Raw genomic sequence first — 23,267 nt, forward strand, 5'->3', positions numbered from 1 at the left:
CCAACTCTGTCCGGATCTCTTATTCTCATTACACATTCTTTTCTTTCTCTTTAAATTGGATTTTATTTTTGCTCCATGTATACAGCGCTGGTTGTTTTCAAGTGCTCTATAAATACAGTCCAGTTGAGTTGAGTTCAACTCTGAAACCGTAAGAAAAGTATAAGCTCAGCACATCAGGGTCATATATTCCATTCCTTTAAAAAAAAACAATCGCAGAATGATGTGATACAAACGTCGCCTTGTACGTTAGCCTCCTTTACACCATTGTTGGATCAAAGCCACACGTGAGCATCGGCAGCCTGATGTGGCTGAAAGATATTTTTTCAGCGACACTCACTGACCAGAGAGATAACCGACGACGACAAGCGCTTGTGCGAGGGACAATTCATCAATTGTGAGACACGCCGCTGCGATGACTGACTAAACCAGAGTGTCTTGCTTTCAACTTGCTAACAGATGAACAGCCATGTTGAACAGTGAAAACAATTGGTTTTGGGACCAAACACACACACACACACACACACACACATACACACACAATGATTTATAACGCATCATTCGGCGGTAGGTGACTGTCACAAGTGTGTAACGACTTCCTCGCAGGCATCAACAGACTCTTTGCTGCATTCTCCTGCGATTTAGACTGGAGAAAATATCCCAAGAACCAAAAGCAAAGGGTACAAAATGAATTAATGGCATGAAGAAACCTTTACATCCGATTAGCTAACAACAACAACAACAAAAAATCCACACAGCAGTGACTTTTTAGGCATGAGCCTGCAAGGCACAGTGAATGCCGTTGTACTTTTTCATCTTTGGCACAATGTCCTGATGGAACGATACACTGGCTTTTTTTTTTTTTTTTTTTGGAAAGGGGATATCCAACATTTTCTGTACAATGTGTTTCCTACAGCCCCACCCGTTGAATCGCGCTATTCCGATTAACATTGCGTTTGTGGGATATGTATTAAGCAGCAAATTCCACTTAGTTTCGATCCATTTCAGGGTCGGCCATTTTGCTACTTGCCGTTCACCGATAATGACGTCATACTTTCTGATGGCTCAGGTAACGACCAATCACGGCTCAGCTTGCAAACGTCAAATGACCAAACTCAGAAAACAGATGCATTGTGATTGGTTTGCGGAATGTAGTAGAAAAATCCATCAGCTAAGAAATCAGTCTGTATTTGAGTTAGGCACGCTTAGCGAGTGGCAACGCAAGATGGCCACCGGTGAATTTGGTTCTTGCTCCGACGAGTCGGCAATTTACAGGCTCTTCTTAAAGGGCACAGCAAGTGGCAGAACAGGGCCAAAAAAACAGCAGCCTCAAAATGTTGATTTTGAAATCAATAAATAAATAATCAATCTAGAGATGGTAACGTTGAACAAATCACACTGTAAGGTCTAAATTTTGAATATTTGATACGTACATTTGGAGAAAGGGGATGAATCATTTCCACATGAAACATTTTCTCACAATGTAAAAAAAACACAAAACGAATTAATAATCTTATAGCCTGGCACATTCCGATGATTTCCATCACAAAGATACCATACAAAAAATAGACTTGAACTCTTTATAACTTTGGAAATGGTAGTGATTCTGGAGCTGAATAGTTCCTGCGCGGCACCACGCTGAGGCGTTTCTAATACATTAGATCGTCGATTTAGCTAAATTACAAACAGACTCAACACCCCTCCCCCCCACCCCCACACAAATCCAAGAATAAAAATGCTAAATTAAAATTGAGCTACATCAGCACTGCAATAACATATGCAGATATCTCATTACATTTTATATGTAATCGTATCAAGATTGCCACGGAACTTTAATCTTGAAGTGGGCCAAAGTGCTCGATGATGGTTGCAGAGTTGGCTTCAAAAGAAAGTGAGCCGCGAGGCCTTGTCTAAGGGGGAAAGAGGGACTAACAGTCACGGGGATTATCTCAACTTTCTGCCTATTGTGTTGGGCGTAGCTACAGTGAATACAATCCCAGAGTTGAGGCACAGAGAAATAGATTAGCGGTGCTGTGTGTGCGTATGCGCGGGTTAGCGCGTACGCACGCACGCACGCGGTTTAGCAAGCGCAGCTGCCTTGGCTGTCAGACGACGAGTCTTTCAAGCCCGGGTTCCTGTGGTTGGGCAGTAAGCTCATGTCTCCCTCCATGCTCTCGTTCATCTTGTCACAGATGACATCCACGAGGCGCTCAAACACCTGCTTGATATTTATGTTGTCCTTGGCGCTGGCTTCGAAGAACTGGAAACCTGACGGCGACAGATGCGGCAGTGTTAATTTATAATGTGCAAAAATGCCGGATGGATTCATAGCGCAGATTCACAAGTGATAAGTTTTTTTCCGCACCGAGGTCCTCCGCCAGACGCTGGCCGTCTTCTGTTGGTATGAGCCTGTCATCCTCTAGGTCACACTTGTTACCAATTAGGATCACCTGAGCATTGTCCCAAGAGTATGTCTTAATCTGTGTAGCCCTGCAAAACAGATGACACACGACAAACACCAACATATGCATTTATGCGAGATTGATAGATAGATAGAAAGCTAGCTAGCTCACTAGCTCAGTAGATAGATAGAAAGCTAGCTCGCTAGCTCGGTAGACAGATAGAAAGCTAGCTCGCTAGCTCGGTAGACAGCTAGAAAGCTAGCTCGCTAGCTCAATAGACAGATAGAAAGCTAGCTCGCTAGCTCAATAGACAGATAGAAAGCTAGCTCGCTAGCTCAATAGACAGATAGAAAGCTAGCTCGCTAGCTCAATAGACAGATAGAAAGCTAGCTCGCTAGCTCGGTAGATAGATAGAAAGCTAGCTCGCTAGCTCAGTAGATAGATGGATAGAGAGCGAGCTAGAATGGAAACCGGAAGACACAAAATTGTGCGAACAGGTTGACTGAACTGGACCTAGGAAAGAACACACCCGTCGACATCCAGTGTAGAAGTAAATGAAGTAGGAAGGAAAATTGTAAATAGTACTGCGATTTATCCATTTGTGTTCATATTGTATTTAATTGAAATATGTTTGTTGTTGTTTTTTTTCTCTTTCTCCTTTCTTCTTTCTACCTACATTCTTGCTGCTGGAGGCTGTACATTTCCCCAGTGTGGGACGAATAAAAGATATCTTATCTTATCTTATCTTATCTTAGGACGCTTCAGGAAAATCCGTTTTACTGGACAGCGCTTAGCGCTTCAGCCGCACAGTCAAGAGATTCTGGGTTTGAATCTCGTCTCCAAAGCGCATTCAACAATCACGACCTGACCCGAGTATTTACGTGAAATGGTATAACATGATTAAATACACGCAAAAACCTACCAGTCCTGAACTGCGTTGAAGGAGTCCTGGTTGGTGATGTCATACATGAGCAAGAAGCCCATGGCGCCTCTGTAGTAGGCTGTGGTGATGGTCCGATAGCGCTCTTGTCCTGCTGTGTCCTGCATTTAAGCACACGTTGAGAGAACATGTCAATACAAAGAATCCCATATACCTGGGTAAAAATATAGTTAGCAAAATTTTACTGTATCGTATTGACATCCGGCTCCAATACTGCAGCTGCGGGCTCACAAAATGCTGTACTGTAAAACATCTTAGTATGTATGCAATGATGCAAAGGATTACTTTTGTTTTTTTTATACTTTATCTACCCATGCTACGAAGTGTTACTATTTTAAGGTATATTTTTGTACAGCCCTTCACAATAGTACGAGGAATGTTTATTCATATCTACATAAATTACGATAAGATATCTTGTACATTTGAATTTCAGTCATGAAAACAAACGGCAATATTGTCTCCTCACCACAAGGGGGTACTATTGTTCACATTATCAGCGTGGTTGCATTTCTGTGCCTCGAGGGAAAAATATAATATATCAAATGTATATTTATTCACGCATCTACATCGGTTAGCTAGCAGAAAGTACGATTTATCGGCGTGTCCAACTCGCCACTTGTTGCCATTCATACAACAGAATAAATCATGGCTTCCTTTGAGAGTAAATTAAGATGAGATAATCACCATTTCAGTATTTTTGAAGTCGGAATTTAATGTTAAAGTTCTACAAGGTTACGTGGCTGCTTATGGGAAAATCAAGATAAACGGGAGAGAGGGAGGAGGGGTTGGTCGCTTTGGTAACGGCTTTCATTTACATCAGGGTCGTGTCCGTTTGTATTCGTTTGATGGACGCAGTGAAGAGGAGAGTGTTGTCTGGGTAACCATGAGGGCAGTCGGGGTTACGAATGCTCAAACCCAAAATGATCGTCTTCACTTTGCAAAAATACATCTCCTCCCCTCGGTACCGTATATTTGTTCGCATCTTTGTCAAGGCAGCTCTTAGATCAAGCGCTGCCGTTTTTTTTGGGGGGGGGGGGGGCGGTAGCTGCATGTGCAGTTTGCACTCTTGTGAGTGAAAGGTGTGTATTTGCGCAGCAGTCAGAACACACCACTCCATGCCTAAGTAAAGGGATGAAAACATTGTGTGCACACGCCGTGTACATGCGCTTGTACAGTATACGTGTATCCCGGTGCGAGGGCCATGTGGTGCGTTATCAGTCACGCTTCCGTTTCCATGATGCACAAAGGGGAGCCTGGCAACTGGCAGGGAGGGATCAGAAAACAAAACAAAACAAAAACTGTGAAATATCTTTCGGATGGTGGACAGAGGCAACCATCCTGAATTTGATGGTCAGTGGGTTGATGATTAACACAAAATGTGGACGCTGACGCGAGAGGGCGCCTATTTAGACACGTCGTCAACGCCCTTGAAATACACGCTGCTCTGGCACTGCGGTAAATCTTCGTTATGTCTCCACCATATCCTGATAGGGAACTTCCTCAGCTTCCTGAACTTCTAAAACACCGGTCTGTGTGCCATTAAACCGACGAAACGGGACCGGGCAGACAAGTAAGGCCGCATTCTGAAAAAAAAAAAAAAATCTTCCTATGAACACACGATGCAGCCATTTTGGGAGAATTCTTCGTACGTGTCTTAGATTTGTTCTTGATTTTACTGCTTGGTGCTTTCTACCGCCTTTATTACCGATTTATTACCTGTTTATTGTGCATGTTAAATCGCTCCATGTACAGCACTTTGTATGCAGCGATGGCTGCTTGAAAGTGCTCCAGAAATACTCTCGACTTGACTTGACGTGTCACATCATCGAACAAAACATCATGCTCAAGGAAGTGAGTGTGTGTTTTGGTGTGGGCTCATCGGCTGGCTAGCGTTGCGGTGGCTCACGCGTTATTAGCTGAAGTAAAATCACTTGTTTGATCAATGTAAATCAACAGAGTGCTGAGGATCAGAACGCTCCTGAAATTGACACACTGAATTCATCATGAGGTGTGCCTAAAGTGTGCTCGTTTCTTTTCAAGAAGTCCGACAATAATATATGAGGCCCGCGACAAAATTTGACATGACATTGGTTCATATTAATAGATTTGGTTGGTATTTGATGCCCGATAAGCGCCTCAGAATGACTCTGTAACACCTCAAACGCTTGCGCAATTTCGAGGGGTAAGTCGTAGAGGATGTTGGCCTTCGACGTCGCTATCTGACTTAAAATATCTTCTGTACCGCTTGATCCTCACTAGGGTCGCGGGGGGTGCTGGAGCCCATCCCAGCCGTCTCCGGGCAGTAGGCGGGGGACACCCTGAATCGGTTGCCAGCCAATCGCAGGGCACACAGAGACGAACAACCATTCGCACTCACCCTCACACCTAGGGACAATTTTGAGTGTTCAATCAGCCTGCCATGCATGTTTTTGGAATGTGGGAGGAAACCGGAGCACCCGGAGAAAAGCCACGCAGGCCCGGGGAGAACATGCAAACTCCACACAGGGAGGCCGGAGCTGGAATCGAACCCGGTACCTCTGCACTGTGAAGCCAACGTGCTAACCACTGGACTACCGTCCCGCCCCGACTTAAAATATTGTGTACAAAAAAAAATATGATTTGGTATGGACTGTCCTAGACATTGAGAGTGGTTTTGGATAAGTCTGCTTTCTGTCCCGAAGTTGGAACTCAAGTACTCTTCGTCTTATCTGACCATCTCGATGAAATACAATTAAATTGTCAAATTGCCCTCATTGAAAAACTTGCTCAAAAACTCCAACGTTTGAATCCCAAACCCAGTTTTTGTGCGCGTTCCAAAAATGAAAAAACGAAAACCCTCACCCAGATCTGCAGTTTGATCCTTTTGTCATTGCGGAAGACGGTCTTGACTTTGAAGTCGATGCCCACGGTGCTGACGAAGGCTGAGGTGAAGGAGTCGTCCGCGTAGCGGAAGAGGAACGACGTTTTCCCCACGCTGCTGTTGCCGATGATCAGCAGTTTGAACATGTAGTCAAAGTTCTGGTCGGCCGCATCCTTCTGGGACGGCAGCTGTTGGAGGCGCGAGTCACTTGACGCCATCTAGACACGGACCAGAGGGACTTCTCAATTTTTTTTTTTTGGTGTTTCCTTACATTGCCCTTAATGTCCCAGTGTGGGACGAATAAAGGATATCTTATCTTATCTTATCTTAATTAATAGCAGAATGTTACGAGTAATCATTGCTCATATATATGGCATGTTCATCATTTTGCAGCTGTAAATTGGCAATTTGTGAGACAAATGAAGGTTTTCTTATCTTATTTCCTTGTCTTTGGATCCTATAATGTGCACTCATCCATCCATTTGTGCCAACGTATCAAGAAATTGGCATGCATCCCATCATCTGGCACGACTTATTCATTTGACATGCGAGAATGAGGTGGCTTGACTGATTCCAAACAAACAGCTCCACTGGTAATCGTTCCAAAATTCAGTCTACCGTTGCAGTACAAACACTGAAGAGCATTTTGGGATTTGGCGACAGTCTTATCGTGCGGGTGCAGATGTTTGTGAAATGAAAATGGCAGCCGGGCTTCTCAAATGACAGGAGGTTGTGACCATCTGTCCATCGGCGGGCCTTATTGTGTTGTGCGGTATGAGCAGGGAGATGACCCCCCCCCCGCCCCCACACACACAAACACCGCCGATCAATCGGTGTGGCTTGGCCCCGCCTCGCTGATGAGACTCGTCTCCGTGGCGACTCGACCCAGCTGCCAGCAAAACCCATTAGCGGTCAAAGCGGCCCATTGGTTGAGCTTTTAACTGGCCGCAAGGAAAACTCCATGTCGAGAGCGATGTTTAGAGCACAACAGAAGCGAGGAACTGGACCTGCCAAAACCATTTAGTGGGTGCGCGTGTGGTAGAGTAGACTCTCTTATTGCAGTGGCCCTGTAATAAGTGGCCTTGAGCCGATATGTTGACACGATCGATCGGCTTGATGCTGCTGTGACCTTTCGGGTCAATCGGACCCATTTGTGAAACTTCTGCATTTTCAAATTGAAATAATACTGACATGTAATCGATAGCATTCATTGTCCCCACGAGTGAAACTTTCAAACCGAGTCTGGAGTTTGTCAATGTCAATCTGGGCCATAAAAAAGCCGACTGCTGTCAGGCTGATGAATAAAAAATAACAATCATAATCATAATAATAATTAAATGATGTGAAGGAAAATTGTAAATAGTACTGCGATTTATCCATTTGTGTTCATATTGTATTTAATTGAAAGATGTTTTTTTTTTCTCTTTCTCCTTTCTTCTTTCTACATACATTCTTGCTGCTGGAGGCTGTAAATTTCCCCAGTGTGGGACAAATAAAGGATATCTTATCTTATCTTATCTTATCTTAAATACACAATCTATAAACAGTCAGTGTACTATGGAAAGGATTAAATAGAAGTCTCGTTTCTTAAGACATTCCCCAAATCACATGACGCCGCGCAAGGGGCCACAGCATTGATCCGCCCATTACCCCCCCCCCCCCCCCCCATCAGCTGCTCCTAAGGTGATGTACAGTCTAAACCCAGTCACATGTCTGGCATGTTTACTCTGCTCGACTCACATCGCCTGCAGCCAAACGCATTTCTATCCACTTGTGATCATTTATGAAATGACTCTACGAGGCCACGCGGGGGCCCTGAGCAAAATTGGATTTTGCACGCCTCCATTACAGGCACGGTCATTCATTGTTGAATGTCCACTCGAGTGATGTGATGAGCATTCAAAGTCAGAAAAAAAAATGCAGACTTGGATTGAGTGATAAGTGATATACTGAAAATAACAACGACAAAAGTATACTATGCAGTATTCCTGCAGGGTTGGTGTTCAATTAAAACAGGCCCACAATTCACTTTCAAGTGAATTTTCTAGCCAAATAAAAGGATGCGGCAGGCCAGATGTGGCCCATGGGCCTCGAGTTTGACACCTGTGATCGACAAAGAGATGCACATTTGTAGCTCTCTTTGGTGCACCGGAGGGGGTTCGGGTACACCCCAGTCAGATTATTTGTTCGCAAAGCCAGTCGAAGCGAGCAGTCTGCCTGCCACTGACCACCCCCCCCTCCCCCGCCCCCCAAGGAAATGTCCATCTGATATCATCGATTTTTTGGCAGCAGTCACGTCTGCTCTCTTCAGGCGAGCAAACACGAAGGAGCTAAAAACGTTTTATTTCCGAAGCCAGTCTATTGTTTTGTTTTCTTTTGCGCGCAGTGTGGCAAAAAACAATTCGAACTGCGCAAATTTGCGCAAAAAGTGACTTGAGTCAATGGAAGGTGGAGCAGGAAAAAACGTACCTTCATACGGAAGTAAAACACAACTCGGCGTCTTCCTATCTTCCCTCCACAGCTGGGCGAGTTGCAAGGTATCACGGCAAAAGGAACTCCCCCCCCCCGCCCCACAAAAGTCGTCCCGTGCCCGGGCGCGAGCGCAGCAAAACGAGGCGCTCCGCTTCCGCTCGCCGATCCCAGCTGCTCGAGCGAGCTCCTTGTTGGCGTGTGTCACGTCACGGTTGGTGTGCGAAAGGCAAGCAACCAAGCCAGCCCACCTGAGGCCGTGAGCGTGAGCGCGCGTGGGAAGCTCGGCCGGTTGCTCCGGCGTGCGTGCGCACGTGACCGCGCGGTCTCCAAAACCGAGAGCGCGGCCGTCCTCCCCCCCCCCTAACGAGGCCTTTGTTGCCGCGACTGCGAACTAATGAATCCATCGTCGATTTTCACTCACTCCGAGCATGGGTGTGGCACTGATGTTCACCCCCCCACCCCTTACACACACGCACACACAAACAAAAACACATTTCATAATAATATTTTGTGACTGAGGAAGAGGGTATGTCTTGACTTGAACCAAATCCTGAATTAACTCACTCCAGTATGGTGCAACTCCTCCGGGCAGTTTTGCAGATTCTTGCTCTGTATCATGAGAGATTTCAATTCAACATTCATAGAGACGTTCCTCCACGGCGTGGAAAATGCTCAAAGAATCCATCAATAGCATGCAGGCTGATTTGGTTTTGCAAGGGGTGTCAAAGTCAGGTCCTGGAAGTCTCCCTGTTGCAACACAACTGATTCAAGTGATCAGATCGTCAACAAGCTCTGCGCGAGCCTGACATGATTTTAGGGCTCCACAGTAGTAGAGCACAATTTTGGCACAAACCAAAATTCACTTCCTGGTGTTAGGAATGAGGTTCATGTTACGGAAACTTTCTTTTGTTTCTGTACTTCCTCTTGCTCACACGCCCGCAATTAGATTGTTTTGTTTGGTTTCCCCCCCCCCCCCCCCTCCATCTGCGACCTTGGGATAGGACCTGTTATGCACACATCACTTCCGACTCATGTAAACACGTGTGAATGACTTGACAAACTTGTTCTTTGCTTGAACAGGGTTTAATTGCTGACGACAACATTTCATGGAAGGAGCAACATTCAATTGTCATCTTTGTTCCCCCCCCCCCCCCCCCCCCTTCTAAAGAAATGTGCACAATCACTCGTACTTGCATAGCAAATGATCCCAAAAATGACTCGATTTTACTCATGAGCATCAGGATCTAACGCCATTGAAAAGAATGTTCTTCATCGGGGCAAATCAAATGTCGAAAATGTGCTTATTCAAAAAACTGTGTAGGTAAAGAAATTTAATGCGGTCTTTCCAGAGATTTGAGCCATTGAATAAATGTATTCTGTGTCGTTTAAAAAAAAAGTGTGACACCTATTTTCAAACAAAAGCCACCATTACCTGCTTGTTTCCTCATTTTTAAATGTGTTTCACCACCGCCCCCTACTGGACATAATGGATATACTGTGTATTTGGCAATTGTACCCAATTAGACTTTTGACACCTGACCATGTCTAAATTGTAGACAGATTTAGAGCAGTGTAGATCAAGTTAGTTGTGGTGCAGATGACTCCAATCAGATTACAGAGGCTAGACAACCCGTGGTAGCGGCCGAACGTTCTTTTGTAGGCTTTATACTTGGGGTCTCGCTCTTTGAGTTTGGCGTAAGCTTCCTTTTCGGCGCCCAGTCCGACCTGGTTTCCAAGACCGTGCTCCGTCTCCACCTCCCTCATCAGGAACATCACCTCAGTGGTTGCCGGACCGAACCACTGAGCATTGAGACCCGCCGTCACCAACGCCGTAAAATACAAGCCCATCTGCGAAAGAACAGAATCCGCAGCCACGTGAAGAATATTTGCCAGTATAATAACGTATACCCCTCCGCCTTTCATGAGATCTAATTCAACAGCTGCATTGCCCAAAAACGCTTTGAAAAGCTGCGTATGCTTATGTGATGCTTTACCTGCACAGTTTCATGCGCGTCCAGCAGCTCTCTTGGATGATACACTGCATAAATTGCCAGACTGACAAAATGGCTTCCCAGCAGACAGTAGAAATAAACCGGGAAGAGTTTACTCTGCACTAAGCCAAACGTGTGCCGGGTCACCTGCCGCACCAAAGCAAAACCTGCAGAGACCAGATGGAAAATATCAGCAAACGCTGTGAAACGCTACAATTCTTTGATGACGCTTACCTCCAATGAAGGAGACCCAGACCTGCATGCCCCAGGAGAAAGAAAGCACCAGGAGGTGTAACACTTTGACCAAGTCTGAAGGATCCCCCTCGGTTGCCATGGTGACACAACGACGTCCGCGCCAGTCTGCATACAGAATATGTTTAGAGAGAGTGAGTTCATTCATCCACAAGGAATGAAAACAACACAAACAATCAGGTGTATATTAAAGATCTGAAAATGATTAAAAATAGTATCTAGTATCTGTCTTTTTCTTTGAAGTGAACGGGTTCGTTAGCGTACACCCTTTCTTAAATTCATAATCTTCAAAACTGATAAACAGTTTGAATACTTGAGATAAAGTGTATCTCGCAGTCGGAAGTTTGTGCTCGCAACTGATAAGGATGTAAAAACAGACCGAGAACGGCCCGAGTTTTTGATCACAGATATGCATCCATCAGATGACAAACTAAAAGATCATAGCAAAGCAGTCAACCTTCACAAGTGACATCAGTTCGATCTTGGAATAAATTGTTCAAATGTAAAGCGCTTTTAGTACCCGAGGAAGAAAAGCCCTCTATTAGGGACCGCCCATTTACCAGTTTACGATAAGGGAAAGTGACTTGACCTGCATTACGTGTTTTTATTTGTGTTTCATAAGCAAAGTACACATTCTAATGATAATTCTTATTATTGATAGCAACAACAAAATCAGGAAATACCTTCTTTTTCCAGCGTGAGTCGGAGTTGTTGTTTTTAATCCAATGTGCAGCCGAACGACCACTGGCTCTGACTTCCGGTGTTCTCCACAAGACCGCCCCCTGCAGTGACGCCAACCAATAGTATTCTTGCAAGATATTTGAACACCGCCCATTTCGACATCTTGAGCAACCTTTCACATACTTTAACACTTTTTTATGTGTTTAAAGACGTAAGTCGCGAGGCGAATATTTATGTAAATATAACATATGTGTCAATATATTTCAAACGAAAACACGTTATATACTGGTGAACTCTTTCATCATAATCTGCGTGACAGGATTTTTGAGCTTCATATTTGTTTTCTTGGTCACGTGGTAGCATTTAAGAGATGAACCGTATGAAATTGAATTCAACGACCTCCGCGGTGTGTACGCTATTATATATTCACAATGCTCAGAATTTTGGGGCCCAGTGACGTCACGGGGGGGGGGGAGGCTGGCACACCAGTTAGCAGTTGGTAAAACATAGATTCAAAGAAATTATTTGCGTTGTCGTGGACTTCTCCAAAATAATCAGGTTGAAGCAATTGATACCAGACCCACGGATCAACATCGTTGATCGGGTAATTATTTTCGAAGGTACGTTTGTTTTTCATCGTATTTCCATTCGTAAACAATGTTGCTAACGAGCTCTTACATAACGTATAGTTAACTCATGTGTTCGCGGGTTAATAAAGCTTTTGCGTAGTATTTTATAACCTGCGTCTTTTTTAATACAATTTAGAAGCACGCCTCAATTGCATTTCTATTTCTCATCCCAACAGAACAATTCGTGCTCCGATCACACACGATAGCACGCGTGGTTAACGTAACGCTGTTGCATTGTCATCCGCATTCCGAATGAACCATTCAAAACAATCGTCATCATCATCATTATCATCACACAATTTCAATTCAATTTCAAGCACGTTCCAAGTTACTGTGGAAAGAAAATGAAGCAAGTCAAATCCAGTTCCATTGTCATTGTTTGGGTTAATAAACATGTCATAAGCCAACTCATACAAAACAAACCTGCTCACTCGCAATATACTGCGCAGTCACACGTGAGCCACTTTGCACTTACTATCTGTAGTTGCGTTAGTAAGCTGTTCAAAAAGAAATCAGTCATATATGTACTTTTTATGTATCCAAAGCGGTCTAATTATCTCCCCCATCTGTGTATTCTGCTCACTTCTGATCCAAATTAAATATGTAACTGACATTAGGGTATAGTAAGCAACTATCAGTGAGCTAAAGAGTGACCGATAAAGTTAAATATCGGGTGAATCTCATTTCTCTTAATTGCAATGTTCCGAGCTCCTCAATACAGTATTACTACTAACTGCAACCAAACTTCAACCACAAAAATAAACACTGATACCTTTCGGACGATTGACATTGAGATTCATTGTTTCTTTTGCAACGGCAATGACAGAAATATTCTGAGTGTTTTTTTTGCATTGCTTTCTCCACTGTAGGACAACAAAAATGGGGCGCAGAAAATCCAAGCGAAAGCCTCCTCCCAAGAAAAAAATGACAGGCAACTTGGACACCCAGTTCACGTGCCCGTTTTGTAACCACGAGAAATCCTGTGACGTGAAAATGTGAGTTTAGCTGTAAATGGCTTGAAAGCACAATGTTTACAAATATTATTTCTTTTCCAGGGAGCGAACACGAAACACGGGAATCATTTCCTGCAGCGTTTGCTTGGAGGAGTTCCAGACACCTATAACTTGTATCTTTTTTTTTTAAATGCTGTGTTTTCCCTTTGGGTCATTTTATAGTATTCATATCAAAGTAATGTACACAAGGGCTGCCATTCGCACTCCCACGACTCACTAATGAACAATTTAAAGTATTCAATTATTCTAAACACCTTGTAGGAGAACGTCCGAGCACCAGAAGGAAAGCAAACGTGGGGAGAAAGTTCAAACTTAGCTCAGCCCGGTAATTTACATTTTCCTTAAGTTTTTTTCCCCTAACAGATCTGTCGGAGCCAGTGGATGTTTACAGTGATTGGATAGATGCGTGTGAAGCAGCCAATCAGTGATGATTTCTTCACCCCTCAGCTGATACAACAAGGTGTTCTTACCAGAGATATACAGCGTTTACACAAATGCCACCTTGAATGCTGAATCACATGTCAACTTTGCCGCCATATTGGAAGTAGAGCGGATGGTGAGGATCATGTATTTGCCGCTTGGAGATGGAGCTTTTTTAGATTTTGTCCACTGCGATGGTTTGATTTCAACTCCTTGCAGATGAACTACTGGAGTACGCATTCGTAATCAACATATGGTGATTTAGGTGTCTTACCTGTTTCCCAAATGTATTTTACGCCAATCTGAATGCGTAACGGAAGGCAACGCGCAGTTTGACGGGCATGGCTGCCACATCCAATATGGTGGACACACTTGCCATCACAGCGATGCATCAACCTGCTCAGTGAGGCATCTATGTTCACAGTGTATGTCTATGGCTATACGTAGTGTTTCATTTACCGGTAATCTCATTTAGATTTATGAGTAATTAAGATTTGCCCAATGTGTGTGTATCAAACCCGGCATTCCACATTTGTGTATGTAATTCCATGCAGCTATTTTTTTCCCTCATGCGTTTGTATTTGTTATTTATCACTTCGGACTTTAACTGACATGTAAACATGATATTTCCATCACTGTTATGCTAGCCTAGTATGCTCTCCACTGGTATTGCTTCTACTGTAATCGTTCTACAAAGCAGAGTTTGATGATATCTTTTTAGAATCGTAGCCTTTCCATTTCTTTTGTTTTTAGGGTCAGTCCAGTAAACCGGAATGTCAGTTTTCAAGTGTTTTTATTGCACAAATGTCATGTTTCGTGAAAGCCAGAACAAGAAAAAAGACATTTTAAAAATTGTTGTCACACAGCCCTCTACTCGACAGGTGAAATTTGACCATGGACTCAACACTTTTATGTCTTTCAAATTGCACAGATCATTAAATGCGCCGTAAAAATTCTTATCTCCGTTGCTGAAATTCATTTTATTCAATTAAAGGAATGTTAAGAGTTGACTGACAGACAACTCGCTTCACACGCTTCCTGTCTTGGGCGACACTTTTAAAACACTAGATGGTGCGCTACTCCAAGCTGCGAGGCTTCCCAATGGAGCACAGTGGCTGCAAATCTCGACAATATGGAACTCCATCTGAAATATGCACTCCAACACCGGGGGGGGGGGGGGGACTTGTGCCTAAAGAGTGTGCACATAGTCCTGCTTTCTTAAAATACGTATCCGGCAGCAGCTTGTGGCACAAATAGCAACATTACATTCAAGACATTTGGTGAGTTACAGCAATACGATAAGGCATCTTTAAAAAAAAAAATTAGCGTGCATTCTTAACATTTTCAATCTGTTTTCTGCACACAAGTAAAGGCAGGTAATACGTAATTGGAATAAGAGCATCAAGCTGGGTAAGGTCACAGGCACAAGGAAGTTCTACGCATTGCAATGAGGTGACCATTCAAATTTTGAACGCCGTCCAATTTGCACACTTGCTAGATCACTTCTTTTGGAGGTACACATTCCACACTCACCGGATCAACTTGAAAACACCTCCAACCAGGAATCTTGGGTCATTTGAAAAGTGGATGACTTTCTGAAATATTGTCACAAGAAAATGTCCGTCTACTCTATTCCTCCTGCATCCTCCACTCTTGTCAGTCTCGGCCACAAGGACGGGATTCCTCAGGCCTGTGGTCAGTAGCACCAAGGCGGTCACTTGTCCAGGACAAAAAAAAAAACAGCCAAATTCTGTCTCGTAATTACAACATAGAAATATAATGTTCTTAAAAAAAAAGATCTATAAATAGCAAAGATATTGAATATCAATCTCTTGAGTGTCTGGATCACTCTTGTAAGTGATTAAATACATTTAGGATGTAATACAGAAGTGGGCTCCAATACAGGATTAAAGTTAGGACGTAAAGTAAACACTATTGTTATACTCATGGAAAGACAAACATTTCCCAAGAGTAAAAAAAAAAAAAAAAAAAAGACCGAGACTGGAGGCAACGATGACATCGAATCGGTGTTTAAATAACAGCGCGGGGGGGGGGGGGCGTTTGAGGCTGCTTGTGGTTTTCTTAATCAGAGTACTGGTTGTAGCCATCAAATTCGGCCTCGCTCCCGTTGTTGTAGTAGGTCTCGGCGGGGTTGGTGCAGTACTTGTTGTCGTAGACCTGGCGGGGGAGGCCGTAGGTGGTCATGCCCTGCTGCGAGGCCACTTTGTTGGTGCCCATCTGCAGCGATATAGTGGTGGTGTCGCAGTTCTCCAGCTCCAGCTTCTTGTCAAAGATGTGCCTCCTTGTTCCGGGCGCCGTCATGCCGGACTGGAGAGAGAGAAAACACGGCGCCATAAACCACCATGAAGGCCGTTCGACACTTTGTGAATCCACTTCAGTCAAACGTCGCGTCTCCTCACCTGGTTGGCTCCTTTGTTCGTGCCCATCTGGAGACTGATGGTGGACTGGTCCATGGGGTTGTCCATGCCCATCCTGGAGTCATACAGGTGGCGTCGAGTGCCGTAGGAGGTCATCCCTTTTTGACTGGCAAGCTTATTGGTGCCCATCTGGAGAGGATACAAAACCACCGTGATTCCATATCAATCTGTTTCGGCAAAAAAAATGAAAATCCAGCATAACAGTGAGTCCTAGAATCATTTTTTTTTTAAAAAAGCGTTTCTATGCCAGTCCCTTGGCGAGTACCGCCCCCTTGGCGAGAGGCGGGACCGAGCGTGACTCGCAAGACGGCTGCGTAGCGCCCAAACGTGGGATACCGGGAGGATGTTGTTGCTGCTGACCTGCAAGCCGATGATGTTGCGTCCCTCCCGGAGCTTCTCCGGAGCAAAGCGACGCTGCTGCTTCTCGGCATACTTGACCCCGATGTCGTACTTGGAGTGGAACCCTTTCGACTTGGCCTGAGGGCAAAAGACAATGAGAAAAAGGCGCAAATTTTTTATTTTTAATCATTCATTCATTCATCTTCCGAGCCGCTTGATCCTCACTAGGGTCGCGGTGGGTGCTGGAGCCTATCCCAGCTGTCTCCGGGCAGTAGGCGGGGGACACCCTGAATCGGTTGCCAGCCAATCGCAGGGCACACAGAAACGAACAACCATTCGCACTCACACTCACACCTCGGGACAATTTAGAGTGTTCAATCATCCTGCCACGCATGATTTTTTGGAATGTGGGAGGAAACCGGAGCACCCGGAGAAAACCCACGCAGGCCTGGGGAGAACATGCAAACTCCACACAGGGAGGCCGGCGCTGGAATCGAACCCGGTACCTCTGCACTGTGAAGCCCACGTGCTAACCACTGGACTACCGGGCCTCCCTTTTATTTTTAATTTAAAATTTAATTTTTTATTATTAGCCTAAAAAGCTAAGAGTTGCAGTTCCACCAAAATGGAACATTCTTAATAATCATCTTTCAGGGAGGATTGCCAGGTTTTTTTTTGCAGGGCGTTCGGTCCCACTGGCCCTCGTACGTCCTCATTTTTTTGTTTCAACCCAACATACCGGTGCAGTTCAAACCCACCACCCCCCTCACCCAAAAAAAAGCAGGTTCATCCCAAAGACAAACATCCAGAGAAGCAAACTTTGTAGTAATGTTGTTTATGCAGTGGCGTGAGGAGCGCAATGACCTCTACAGGAAGAGGTCACCATTACACAAGCACACGGCGCAACGCTGGCTAGCAGCTCTTTGGGGGGCCAGAGTCAATAGCTTATTTGCATTCCGAAAAAGAAAAGCACCACAATGTCCAAATTCTGGAATGAGAGGTTTTCCAAAAGAGAAGCCATCTCTGTCAACCCCCCCCCCCACCCCCCACCCCAAAAAAAGCTATTTCTATAGAGAGGAGGAAGTTTGAGGCACCTAGCGTACTTCGATTAAAACAATGTCCCGATACCCCTCCCCCCAAAGATTGTCTCATTCCACAGGAAGAATAGTCCTAATGAGTTGTTTTGCCACCAGGCGAGTAAACTAGCGCTTGGTATGCAGCGTGGTCGTTGGCTAGTCACGCTAGGCAATAACAACAACGGCACCCTGCTGTGACTTCCCCATCAGCGGCATCAATAGGGAAACGCCCCCCCCCAAAAAAAAAACAGTGAAACATCGTCAACAGACAAGAAAAGTCCAGTGGCCCCGATTCCATTTTTTGCTTATTTACCAGAAGACTGAGAATCTCCACACACACACACACACACACACAAGGAGCAGTCAAATGGTTTTGCTTTTTGGGGAAGAAAGAAAATCAAAACAAAAAAATGGAAAAAAAGGTCAAGGTTTGCCCTCACCATTCCTGCGAGCGTGATGAGAGTGGACTGGACCTGCGTGTGGTTGACATTCTCAAACAAGTCGTTGGCCTCAAAGATGTCGTGAGGTTTCAGGCCGTACTCTGTGATGGCACGGACAAAATTGCCGATGTTTTCCAACTGGGGAAGACAAAAGATCGTGAAAATTTGTCGGAAAACGGGTCGACGCAAAATAAAATAAAATAAAAATCAACCGGGAATATATTCCTTTAGCAGAGCGAGAGCTACTTCTAGGCTACTGATGAATGCTAACGGCTACCGCTTTGGTTTTTGGAATGAGAGATTGTCAACAAAGCGCCTACAGAGTGCAGTCTTTGATAAACGTAGCGTACGGACATCGCGAGTGAGTTGAAGCTGGGGGGGGGGGGGAAGACCCAGGACGAATCGATCGGCAAACCGCCACGCCGATGGACAATCGTCAATGAAACTAACTCGGAATTGTGAATGTGTGAGCAGTTCAGAGTGGCCTTTGCGATACGATGGCGAGCGTCTGCCGTTACCTGGTGCCAGTTTTGACTGGAGTGGTTGATCTTTTTCACCGAGCCCGGCTGGAGAACATTAACCAGTCTACAAAGAAACAGAGACATGAAATGAAAATGCTCGACGGAAAGCTCAGATTCCGATGAGAGATGCGGTTAACATCCGACGTCCCCGCAAAGACAATCGCGTTCCGTTTTGATTGACGCTCTCCCACAGAATTTCCAATTGTGCTTGTCCTTTGCATTGATGTAAAACTTCTCCAATCATTCTAAACCTTCTACATTATTCTTCTCTACGTTACAGACTTTTATTTTGGAGAACCTTAAAATGGCCCTTTGGGTCCTTCCATTTCCTGTATGGACAGCCCAGCCCGTAATGAATCGTGTGGAAATGGCAGAAAAAGTCACAGAAATCCAAATATGAGCGGGGACGAGAAAGCTCCCTTACTCGCAGAGCACGACTCCATCTTTCAGACTCTCCATGAAGTTTTCTCCAATCTTCTTGCCGGTCACATCCTGAATCCAGAGCCTGAGCGCCTCCTCCATGTGAGGGTCATACTTGCCTGCCAACTGAGGACAGAGCAGAGGTGAAACGACACGATTCGGGCGAAACCTGGCTTCACCCAAAAAGTCTTTGACGCATGTCCGCAAGGCACGTCGCTCGCTTTCGATTACTTTGCGGATCGCTGTTGGACGGGGAAACAAACGCGGATCCACCGGTCACTTTTTCACGGCGAGGTCAAAAAATGGCCCATTTGATGGCCATCTGCTTTTGTATTTCGTAATTGCCTCCAATTGAGATGACTGCAATGTTGATTTTCATGGGACTTCTCCTCCACATCGAGAGGAGCCAGATGAGGTGGCTTGGGAATCTGATTCGGATGCCTCCTGAGCGCCTCCCCTGGTGAGGTGTTCCGGGCATGTCCCACCGGGAGGAGACCCCGAGGAAGATCCAGGACACGCTGGAGAGACTATGTCACCCAGCTGGCCTGGGAACGACTCGGGATCCCCCGGGGAGAGCTGGAAGAAGTAGCTAGGGAGAGGGAAGTCTGGGCTTCCCTGCTAAAGCTGTTGCCCCCGCGACCCGGCCCCGGATAAGCGGTAGATGACGGATGGATGGATGGGTTTGAAAATCTCTGCGCTGGGTCACAAAAACAATTGACAACCAACAAAGTCCTTTTTTGGCATCGACGATGATCAAACGGGAGAATAATTTGAGGGAGGGGGTTGGGGGAGATTTGCAAAATCGCTTTGGTTGTCCATGGAAAAACTGCGGCGGCGTCAATAAGGACCCGCCCACAAGAGAACCTGTCGACCAAGACAAGAATCCACGCGGCACACCATATACGTCTTGAAAAATAAATGTTGACATGACGCGACAAGGAAAAAAGCTCTGCGGACCCTCGTCTATTTTGTCCCCTTTTCCCCAACTGCTTCATAGAGAAGTCCTGACCGTCTGACATCAGTCGCCAACATAAGCAACCAAGCCGAAGGGGATGAGGATGGCGTCGCTTCCACGAGATCACACCAAACTTGGGAGAAACAGCTTTCCCAGACACTCCACCAGCCCCCCCCCCTCACTCCCCCGCCCCCTCCCCGACTAACCTACTCTCCCTTGTCAACCGGCCAAGCTCATATTTCTCACCGCCTCTCGCTCAGTCTGGCCTTTTGCGCGTATTCCCTTTTACAGTGAATGGCATTCAGCCTGATAGAGACAAGCCAGCACGGGAAGCCCCCCCCCCCTCCCGCTTCCAGCCGGGGTGCTTCAGTTGTGTATTTAAATGTTTTTAACTCGCGTAATAAAATCCTGTCGATATTTGGGGCTGGGGATTATAACACAACCTCACGCTCTGCAACTTCGTCATCCATGTGGATCTCGAAACGCGCCATTCAAGGAGATATGTGTCCCGCTATTACTTTACACACATTGTGTTGTAAAGAGGCCCGTAACGATAAATTCCCGGATCGATTCCCCCCACAATCATTTTAAGATACAGTTGAATGAGCTGAACATTGAACGGACTGTATATGCAGTAATGGCTCTTTATGCAAAAATGATGGCGGCATTCAAATTCCATGAATGCCAGGGGCTGGACTTAGATTTGTTTTTGATTTTACTGCTTGGTGCTTTCTACCGCCTTTATTACCGATTCGTCTTACTGTTTATTGTGTATGTTAAATCGCTCCATGTACAGCACTTTGTATGCAGTGATGGCTGTTTGAAAGTGCTCCAGAAATACTCTTGACTTGACTATATGTCGCCTGCGATTGGCTGGCGACCAGTCCTGGGTGTACCTCGCATGCTATCCAGCTCCCATAGGCTCCAGTTAACCTGGGACCCAAATGAGGACAAGTCCAACAGAAACGGAGACGTAATGCGTACAAATCGACTTTCCAAGCAAACTTCTGAAAATTATTATTATTTTTTAAGCCATGAGAATTTTCCAATCAATGAATGAAATTAGTGAAACGTCACTTATTCAATACCTCAAAACTGATTCATGTTATTTCCGTCAATTCTTATCACAAAAATGAATCCCGACCTAAAGGATTAATTGTAAAATGCAGTATTTCCAACAGATCCATCGGATTTCCTTTCACGTTAGCAATACTTTGACCGGACGAGCCAAGCCGGCGTCCCGCCGCGTTCCGTCAGGACGGTGTTTTGTCATTCTTGACTTCCATGTAAACGATTGAAGCTAAACACACTTTCTCGAGTTCCGAGCGAGGCCACCGGTCACTCCATAAAAGGTCGTTTGTTTATGACTGATGAGGGGAAACAAAGCAAATTGCCGTGTCATGGAATCCTGCTGATTGGAAGTCGATGACAGAATATTCTTGACAGTTGACACAGACGCGCCACTTGTTTCGTTAGCCCATCTTGGAAAAAAAAACTCTACACAATCAAGGTCATTTCTAGCATCATCTGGAGCATTTCCAATCAAGATTAGAACAATTTTAGAACACGTTTGGACTGGAATGTAGCCTCCCCCCCGCCCTCCCCAGAACTTGCAGTTCCATTTTATTATTTGCCCCTTTGTGTCATTATTTCCAGCCAACGCCATTTTATTGATCATCATTCAGGCACACCATTTCTTGGCAAATGGTTTTTAGTCCATTATTGTTGGAATAAATTCTTTAGTGTCGAGTTGTGTGGTTTTAATAGTTTCACTAGAATCCGCCGGAAGAACCACATTTGTCAAACCCGTGTCAATACATTAAACAGCCACCGCTGATAGGAGAATTCCAACTTCGTGATCTCACGAAAGTCGCTATGCAATCCAAAGGTAGCGCCTTTTAAAACCCGCAAGCACTTACCGTGGACCGTGAAATCTAGAGTCAAAAGTTCGAACCACTTCTTGTTCAAACCTTTGACAGACGCTGTACTCGGAACCACAACACAGTCGGACCGTTTGGGTCAAAGAGGAAACGCAGCATCATTGACGAACCGTTCCCAAACACTCGCTGCTTCCAAGTAAACCACTTTTTAATCACGCTAACCCCCCCAGCCCCCTCTAACATCTTACCTTACTCTTGACCTCGGCGGAAAGTCCGAACGCTGGTCCACTCCTGAAATGTTGCGACATTGTGCTACTGAGTCTATTTACAATGAGAGCGGGGGGGAGAGCTTTAAAAATGGACGCGCAGGTCAGACTTGTGAGAGTCCGGCACAAAGCACAAAAGCAAGCAGGCGGGAAACTCCCCGACTAATCCGCAAGTATCTTATTTTATTCGGAGCCGTTCCGTTTGGACCTGGTGCTGAAGCGTGCAAGCAACTTTCCGAACACTTTTCAGAATGTGTTTTAAACGCTTCCCAAGAGCGTCGCCTGTGATTGGCCGAGGCGGGCGTCCAATCACCGAACGGCTTCCTCATCGAAGCCGGTGATGTCATCGCTTTGCTATTCCATCCAATCAGTCACTTTTTCCACTTGCGAGCCTCTTAGGGATGCTTCGCACTGATGTCGAGATACACTTTGGTCGAGTTATGTCATTGTCTTACGTGAGTGAAAAGACATATTTATGTCCTTTTTAAATCAACAGTCGTGTCATTGTCCGGTTTAAGTACGGCGCAATTGTAGCTTCCGAACTCAAATGTGATTTTATTGCGTTGATCGTGAGCGCCGATCAACGTGTAGTGTCGTATTTAAAATGGACACCTATTTATTCTAGAATATAGAAATACACAAACCGAGGAATAGTGGCACCTTCTGAGGTGAAGACTTTTGAAACTGGGCCTCCAAGTTCTTCTCATGCTTGCGTCCATACATAGAAGAAGCAAGAACATTTTGGAGCTTGTGAACAGTTTCTAACACTGTGAATTAGGACTACTCTATATGAGAATTAATTACCCCCCACCCCCCACCCCGCCCCTCCCTCCAGATAGGATGTGTGGACATGAGAGAAGGTTCCAGAATGAGAATCGAAAAAGGCAGATGATGAATGGTGCTTGCCTCCCTCTCTGTACATACTAATTCAAATTAAAGTTCAACCTTGGTCTCATCGGAACAGTCTTCGTTCTCAAAAGTCCTGGAGGTGTTTTCTGCTTCTCACAAGAGTCTCCTGTGGGTCCACCCACCCTGAAGCCCAGATTAGTCGCGGACTGCTATCGTGGGATTCCCTTTGGAACTTTTCTCTCGGCGCTTTCTCTGTGCAAGCAAGATCATCCATTTCTTGACATGATGATTTTGAGAAAATGAAGCATAGCTTTATTTTTGTCGTCTCTTAGATCTGTCTGGCTTTTTGTTTTTTTTATTGGTTATTGTAATATTATAGGATGGAGGCAATTCATCAAATGAAGAACAATTTTATGACTTGCTGTT

General features: G+C 45.1%; 4 protein-coding genes across 4 annotated transcripts in view; 1 reads left to right on the top strand and 3 right to left on the bottom strand.

Annotated features, from left to right (window-relative positions):
• The window catches only part of elof1 (elongation factor 1), a 135,710-nt gene extending 121,032 nt beyond the window's left edge, over window positions 1–14,678 (top strand). The window contains exons 2-5 of the mRNA XM_052049337.1: window positions 12,144–12,215; window positions 13,094–13,219; window positions 13,280–13,350; window positions 13,601–14,678. Of these exons, the coding sequence (XP_051905297.1) occupies window positions 13,104–13,219; window positions 13,280–13,350; window positions 13,601–13,665 (252 nt within the window). The 5' untranslated portion in view covers window positions 12,144–12,215; window positions 13,094–13,103 and the 3' untranslated portion in view covers window positions 13,666–14,678. The remainder of the gene's footprint in view (window positions 1–12,143; window positions 12,216–13,093; window positions 13,220–13,279; window positions 13,351–13,600) is intronic.
• rab3db (RAB3D, member RAS oncogene family, b) lies at window positions 502–15,770 on the bottom strand. The gene is made up of 6 exons (XM_052049335.1): window positions 15,766–15,770; window positions 8,669–8,686; window positions 6,181–6,417; window positions 3,322–3,440; window positions 2,363–2,487; window positions 502–2,265 (listed from the first exon to the last, which is right to left on the bottom strand). The coding sequence occupies exons 2-6, from the start codon at window positions 8,672–8,674 to the stop codon at window positions 2,078–2,080; spliced, it is 675 nt and encodes a 224-aa protein (XP_051905295.1). The 5' UTR covers window positions 8,675–8,686; window positions 15,766–15,770; the 3' UTR covers window positions 502–2,077.
• On the bottom strand, window positions 6,181–22,266 carry cnn1b (calponin 1, basic, smooth muscle, b). Its single transcript, XM_052049329.1, has 9 exons — window positions 21,975–22,266; window positions 18,896–19,017; window positions 18,469–18,535; window positions 17,951–18,088; window positions 16,456–16,572; window positions 16,078–16,224; window positions 15,766–15,985; window positions 8,669–8,686; window positions 6,181–6,417 (listed from the first exon to the last, which is right to left on the bottom strand). The coding sequence occupies exons 1-9, from the start codon at window positions 22,032–22,034 to the stop codon at window positions 6,404–6,406; spliced, it is 903 nt and encodes a 300-aa protein (XP_051905289.1). The 5' UTR covers window positions 22,035–22,266; the 3' UTR covers window positions 6,181–6,403.
• On the bottom strand, window positions 9,829–11,708 carry tmem205 (transmembrane protein 205). Its single transcript, XM_052049336.1, has 4 exons — window positions 11,598–11,708; window positions 10,897–11,022; window positions 10,666–10,829; window positions 9,829–10,519 (listed from the first exon to the last, which is right to left on the bottom strand). The coding sequence occupies exons 2-4, from the start codon at window positions 10,994–10,996 to the stop codon at window positions 10,217–10,219; spliced, it is 567 nt and encodes a 188-aa protein (XP_051905296.1). The 5' UTR covers window positions 10,997–11,022; window positions 11,598–11,708; the 3' UTR covers window positions 9,829–10,216.
• Window positions 22,267–23,267: the final 1,001 nt, after the last annotated feature.

Source organism: Hippocampus zosterae, chromosome 17 (assembly GCF_025434085.1).
Source record: "Hippocampus zosterae strain Florida chromosome 17, ASM2543408v3, whole genome shotgun sequence".
NCBI classification, from domain to species: domain Eukaryota; kingdom Metazoa; phylum Chordata; class Actinopteri; order Syngnathiformes; family Syngnathidae; genus Hippocampus; species Hippocampus zosterae.